Consider the following 7,633-nt stretch of genomic DNA (forward strand, 5'->3'; position numbering starts at 1 on the left):
CACACCCTCACTTCCCATGAAAGGGATGACAGAATTTTGCTCTTCCCTGGTGCATGCTTCGAAGGGAGCCGCCATACGCTCAATGTTGCCACATCTAAAACAGGCAAAACATGACTCTTACCTATAGATATAACATATGTCATCTACAACTATAAACATTACAATGTCGAATTTATATCGCCATTGTAAGGTTACTGGTGGTCGTATGGCAGCTTAGCTGCAGGGGTAGCTATAATTTCTTGAAGCGCGACTGTGTCGCTGATGCAGTGCCCCTCTTCCAGTACACACACTGGAACTGGTACTCATTTAATAATATAACATGCCCTAGTAAGTCATAATTATCAAATTTTACCTGAAAAGTAGGTAAATTTGGCGGCCATATTGAATTTTTGCATTTTACCAACCCAAGACATCATCCTATGTCAAAACGTTCAACGGATTCGTGATCAGCGTGAAATTTGGCCATAAAAAACACTCCTTTCAAAAAAAGTATGGTTGTATGCCCAACCCTAGTGTTGTAAAGAGGAAAAGGTTATCCCATAAGAAAGAAAGGGAACCCGTTCTCTACCCTTCTCCAATGCATCAAAGAGTTAGAATCCCACCAGACAAGGGGATGGGTCAATTCTGAACATGCATTTATGGAAATAACTGTCTGAGGACCTGGATGTTGTGTGCATTACTTGGATCCGATTCTGAAATCCACAACAAATGTATGTATGTATATATATATATATATATATATATATATACATACATATATATATATATACATACATAGTCATCCCCCGTTTATCGCGAGGGTTACGTTGCAACCCCCCCCCCCCCGCGAGAAGTGAAAATCGGCGATGAATGGATGCCTCCCAAAAAAAAATAAAATAATAATTAAAAAAAAAAAAAAAACGACTCGTCTGGTCTGGTCGGCTTGGAAGTGATCTGGTTCGAGGTGCCGGAGATCGACTCGTCTAGTCGGTTTGGCAGTGATCGGGTTTGAGGTGCCGGAGATCGAATCGTCTGGTCTGGTCGGTTTGGCAGTGCTCGTCCAACCGCGGCAAACCTTTTTCCTTCCCGAAGCATATAGAGCAGCTTAACCTTCTCCTGGAGCGTCACGACCTTCCTCTGACGCTTCGGTTCCTTGCCAGAAGCCTTAGAAGGTGCAGGGCGTTTGGGTGGCATTGTAGGGCTTGGAGAAAAAAACATAGAAAATATTCAAAGTTCACAAGCGAAACTTTGTCTCGTAGGTTGTGTGACTCGTCGAGCGCCACGCGTTATAATTTATTGCTTAAATAATTTAAATTTTATATATTATTACCGCGATATACCGAGGGAATCCGCAGAAAAAAATTAGTTAGATTCCAAGGGAAAACCCGCGATGAACCGGGGGCGCGATAGGTGAACCGCGATATAGCGGGAGATAACTGTGTGTGTGTGTGTGTGTGTGTGTGTGTGTGTGTGTGTGTGTGTGTGTGTGTGTGTGTGTGTGTGTGTGTGTGTGTGTGTGTGTGTGTGTGTGTGTGTGTGTGTGTGTGTGTGTGTGTGTGTGTGTGTGTGTGTGTGTGTATATATATATATATATATATATCTATATATATCTATCTATATATATATCTATATATATCTATATATATATATCTATATATATCTATATATATCTATCTATATATATCTATCTATATATATCTATCTATATATATATATCTATATATATATATATATATCTATATATATATATATATATATATATATATATATATATATATATATATATATATATATATATATCTATATATATATATATATATATATATATATATATATATATATATCTATATATATATATATATATATATATATATATATATATATATATATATATATATATATATATATTGTTCTGTATTTCAGAATCGGATCTGACGAATACATACAAACATTTAGGTCCTCAGACAGTTATTTCCTGAAATGCATGTCCAGGATAGACCCATCCCCATGTCTGATGGGATTCTAACTTTGATGCGTTGGAGAAGGGTATAGAACAGATTCCCTTTCTTATGAGATCGCCTTTTTCTCTTAACAACACATTCATGTACGCGAGATAGCCGTTGGGCAAACGAAGGCTCATCTACCCCCTTTCCATGCGGACACCTTGGCTTGCAGGTGGACGATTTATTTACACCTTGGACTTATAGGACATTTGATTAAGCACACCGCGAGCTTATCCTGAGCAGTTATTCTGATGGTCAAATACGGCTGTAGATCATTTACCTCACCCACCTATCTTTCATCGACGTTCGACACTCACCTCTTTCACCGACGTTGACGTTAAGGATGTAGCTGCAATAAAGAGAATTCAGTGTAGAGCAAAGCCTGGTGTTGGCTTAGTGGTTAGGGCGGCTGGCTGAAGATCCTAGGGTCCTGAGTTTGAGCCCTGTTGGCTGCTGAATTAACACCAGGTGGGGCTGACTCAGCCTGTCATCCTTCCGAGGTCGGTGAAATGAGTACCAGTGTACTGGTAGAGGGGCAGAGCATCAGTGGTACAGCCGCACTTTCAAGAAATGACAGCTACCCAGGAGCTAAGTTGCCATATGCAAAAACAGAACAGTACAGAGCAACTGGATTGGTCTGGTGCCAGACGAAGCCATAACGCACAGCAGGAGACAGGACTTTATAAATTGGAAAGGAGGTGATTATGAGTGAATCTGATAGGTGTTTAAGATAATAAAGAGTATAGACAAAATAATGCAAAATAGTTTTTCAGAGAAACAAGACCAGGAGCCACGAACTGAGAGTAAAGAGAGGAAGAGGTAGGATGGTAGTGAGGCAGGGGTTTTTCATTGAGCAATTAATGCATGGAATGGTTTCACTTCCAAGGTAGTTGCAGCAGAAAAAGAGTAGACAAGTTTAAACTAGTTACATACTGTAGGTACCTAGAAGCATCAAGGATAGAGGGGTGCATGGATATTGGCCAGACTGGTACCGAACTTGGGTAGGGATTGGTAATTGCATACACATATCAGTATTATTTTGGTACATGGCCTTCCCCTCCTCCACCCCTCCAATTCTCCAGTTGTTAAATTAATGGATTGAATTGTGGTGTTGATGTAACACAGGCAAAATAGGCCAATTGTCTCCTCCTGTGTTAAGTTCCTTGAATTACCTTACCTCCAAGATTTGTGTTCTCTCCAGATTATGGAAAGCACTCTTAATCCAACTGTCCAAATCATTGATGCAAATTATACATGATAACAGTTCTTGTGCCGATCCTTGAGGACCCCAACTATTTACAACCTTCCAGCTCCTCATACTCCCACTCACAGCCACTCTTTCCTTTCTATCACAAAGCCAATATTCAATGCAGTAGGCTACTCTACCTGCCAGTCTACAAGTCCTAACCTTGGTGAACAGCCTTCTATGCTGGTACCATTGTCAATTTGCAAGCGAAACTTTGAAACAAAAAGACGGTGACACACTAAAAAGTGAAAAGTACGTTTCAAATGCATGAAGTGACAAGCCTTACTAACGGGTAACAGAGGAAGAGCAAAGAGATGAGTGAATGAGAGTGGAAGAGGCGAGACAGCGTCCAGGCTTGTATACTAGCTGACACGGTCAGCAGAGCAACACGCAGAGACAAAAGCAGCACCAACTGAGGAACTGTCCCTGGAGAAATCTCACCCATCTGTAAAGAGAGAGAGAGAGAAAAAAAAAACACAACAATAAACATCCAACACCACCATTTAAATAGTTATTGTGCTACTTGTGAAGAAACCGATCCTTGAAGAAAAAATAATAATAATAATAATAATAATAATAATAAAACAAGAACCTCACTCTTTGACGTCGCAAACATCGAGCGATATGCCTCTGCTCACATCATTATAACACTTGAACCAAGTTCTATTAAAAGCCCTTCAGCTGTTCTCAAGCACCACATTTTTACCTGGCATTTTTTGACATTTTTTCTCTTGATGACATGTAATCAGTTCATCTTTGCACCAGAATATATACAAATATATATATATATATATATATATATATATATATATATATATATATATATATATATATATATATATGAAAATTCTTGTGGGCCGAGGGTCGGGTGAGAAGACCACCAGGGGGAGAAAGCTATCTCGGGTTCCCACCAGACTCCCCAGAATTGCAGGCCGTCACACACTGATAATTCCGTGATGCAGTGGGTAGCTCACCCACCGTGAACGCCAATAACTCAACCACGTGACCTAGGGTCCTCCCGTCTATGGGTTAATCGGGTTACCTAATAAATCATGTGACCTAATTACCGGGAGACATGTCCTCGGTATGCCTTGACCGAACCGGATCACTTTACCGGATCAGATGCAGCCGAGCGACACTGCCAAGGACGTACCGGCTTAAAGGAACGGATCATTGGGAATAAAGTCCCGGCTAATTTAGGAAATGGACCATGCTGGATCAATGAAAGAACAGACAAAAACGAGCAGGGAACATTTCTACAAAGATTTATTAAAAGGCAGGCGAGGAAAGGTACGTGGCACAGTTAATGTTGTTTATTGTTGTCTGTCGCAGGAATAACAATAAAAGTGAAAGGTGTGGCAATATACATGCAACTTACAAAAGCATACACAGAGCAGAGTTATCCCGATATAATTTATAATTCTTGTACACTAAACTTAAATGAGGACAGGCACCAGGACGCATGCACGCACACACGCACACACACCCCCAATGAAGAGGAGTTGATGAAGAGAAAAGGGAGAGGAGATGAGGCGAAGGGTCTCTAAATACCTTGCACAATTGCCCGATCGCACCACCAATACGTTGTGGGGGGGATGCTCCGCTGGACGATACCTCCCTGACAGCTGGCACGTCGTCTCTCGTTTCGTGGCACTTCGTGCAGCTCGCATCGGTCCAGAGAATGAGACGAGACCGTCGGGCAGGCAGGGAGGGACTTGGGTGGAGTCAAAAGCCAATGGGTGGAGAGAGAGGCGGAGTCCAAAGCAAGTGGGCAGAGAATTGGTGAAGAAGGTGGAGTCAGCAACGAGTTGGTGCAGAAAGGTGGAGTCAGAAGGCGAATAGTTGAAGATTAATTCCAGGCCAGGATGAGCAAGACAAATCGACAGGGCTGAGCGAGCAGGAATGACGACACATGAATGACACTTGAACGACTCAGGAACGACAACGACTCTCGAACGACGACAACGACAACTGGACGACTATGACTTCTAGAACGACGACGACTGGGGCATTCCATGTCAAGTGTACACACCCTCCCGACACGAATACCTCATTTTCGCCCCATATGTTGGTCATTTATTCACTTGGGTGAAAAAACTCAAAATTCTAACTTTTAGACCTGTGGGCCCATTTTAGGGGCCCCCCAAATTTGGGCACCCCCAGCTGCCCCACAAGCTTCCAGAGGCCATATCACAGGTTGTAGTGGTCCGATTTGGCTGATCTTGGTACCAAAATGCTCGTAAAAGCGAGATCTTTCGAATCGCGTAAAGTAAAATCACTCCGAAACTAATTCAAAAAGTTATAGTTTGGGGCGTCCTTTGACCTTGTGCCCCCGCTCCCCAGCCAAACCGATGGTCCCGATTTTTTCGTGTGAGAATACCCGTCATATACTCCAACACCTCAGCATAAATGGAAATGGGATCTCAATGGGTTCAAGTGTGATGATGGTTTTATTGTTCGGGGACTCGGGTGCTGGACACACAATACGTCACAATACATAGCACAATATTTGAACACAAGATTTCCAATACACTATATCAGTATATTGTACGTAAATTTTCCACATGCACATGCAGGAACTGGAAGCGATGCTAGTATGAGTAAGAGCTTTTCCGAGCATATTATAGTCAAGATTTTTTGCCAACCAATGTTTTATTTGACAGCTGCGTTTCTTTTTTACCGATTTCTAGGTTCTACCTGAAGCAGTCTTTGGTTCTTCAGAAAGAACTATATCAGAAATGTCTAAAATGCAGTGATCTTCAATGTCAGGAAAAAAGAAACTTTTCACTTTCACTTCATGAGTGTCCTGAAAGACTTCCATGATGCAGGCAAGCCACCATTTTCCATCATAGTGCACTGTGACATAACGTGAGAGTTTCCTGTTAAAAGTTGGTGAAGATTTTGAAATATCTGACTCGATACAGTGTCCTTCGCTAAGGCTGAATTCGCGTACTTGAAGAGCAGTTTCAGAAATAGGGATGAAAGCATGAAGTTTTTGAGTTCCAGCTATGGTTTTGGCCGTTTTCAACCTTTCTTCCAGATTTCGTTCTTCCTCGTCATACGCCTCTTGGATCCCGTAACCAAACTCCATTTCATTCAAACCATTTTCAGCAAAGGCGAAAAGATCTTTTGGAGAAATAATTTGATTGTCGTAAGGTCTACGCAGGTTCTCACATGTTGCTTCTCGATTGACTGCACCTCCCGCGCCATCTGAAGGGCCCTTGCCATGACTTGTGGCAAAAAATGCCATTCTGTGTCAATACCATACTCTGATTTATGACGACATAGGTTTGTGAAGGCTTTGCAATTCTTATATTGACCAGCGCAACAGTCTGAGAAATAGTAAAGTTTCTTTACATTTCCAAAGCAAGATTTCAAGTGTTTAATGAGCATTCTTTGGAAGAGGTGGACTGAGACAACATCGTGAGTATTGCATTCTGATATAATAGTGAACGAATCGTGGTTTAATTTGCCATCGTCCGATTTGAAATAGTAAACCCAGGGGTGAATTGTCGCTTGAGAGCAGTTCCAATGGAATCCTTGGGCCGCATCTTAGACGACAAACGAATAGTTCTCTGAGAAGTCTCCAATAATGACAAATTCTCCTTCACCGATTTCATCTTTCTTATTTTTCAGAAACTGAGATTGGGCCTTGGCAATGAAGTCGTGTCTCACTAATTTCACCGTGCGTTCACAGAATTGATTAATGAATTCTTCCAAAGGCAGCACCATGGAGCTCAGTTCAGATCTGTTGGTGGATGTCCACCGTTTAAACTGAATTTCATCAATATCCTCAAATTCTTAAGCACTCAGTAGCTCGGTTTTGAAGTCTTCAATTGATGGGCAACATTCACAAGTTCGGAAATAACATGCCGGTTGTGCTGGGTTACAAACTATGCGTGCTATCACATGATGATAGCCAGGAAGTTCGGGTATCTGTGGCATTTTGGAAGCAAACATCATGAGTTTCACATTTTGATGTATCGTACATACACATACACTGTGTGTACCGCCTGAACCGGCCAGGACACACTCCGAGGGACGGAGCATGGCGAACTTTGCGAATCCAACTTTCAAGCCAGGGTTCTTCTCTTTGAATTTCTGAAACGGTTTCTTGAGATCGTTTAGTACCAGGTGCTTTTGAATTTTGTCTTTTCCATGTTCATTCCTGACCACCACTCAGTCCTTTTTTCCCAGCATTATTCGGCTGACTTCATCACTTCGGTAAAATTCGGTTACGGCGAATTTCACTTCGTCGGGCAATATTTTACCCTGTTTGGGATTTGGAGACGATAGCATACAATTTTCTTTCTCTAAATTTTTGGCTTGCACAGCCATACTTTGGGAGCAACTGAATTCACTCATCATCCCTCTGATGCTCATATTCCGAGCAAATATTGTCAGG

At 41.8% G+C, this 7,633-nt stretch overlaps 1 protein-coding gene across 6 annotated transcripts in view; it reads right to left on the reverse strand.

Annotated features, from left to right (window-relative positions):
• The window catches only part of TMEM39A (transmembrane protein 39A), a 113,588-nt gene that overhangs the window by 43,147 nt on the left and 62,808 nt on the right, over window positions 1-7,633 (reverse strand). For all 6 annotated transcript variants that reach the window (XM_085869829.1, XM_085869833.1, XM_085869830.1 and 3 more), the window contains one exon: window positions 3,519-3,673. In XM_085869829.1, coding sequence (XP_085725955.1) covers window positions 3,519-3,673 — 155 coding nt within the window. The remainder of the gene's footprint in view (window positions 1-3,518; window positions 3,674-7,633) is intronic.

This window comes from Eptatretus burgeri, chromosome 2, assembly GCF_056783735.1.
Source record: "Eptatretus burgeri isolate ZD-2024b chromosome 2, Ebu_testis_v1, whole genome shotgun sequence".
NCBI classification, from domain to species: domain Eukaryota; kingdom Metazoa; phylum Chordata; class Myxini; order Myxiniformes; family Myxinidae; genus Eptatretus; species Eptatretus burgeri.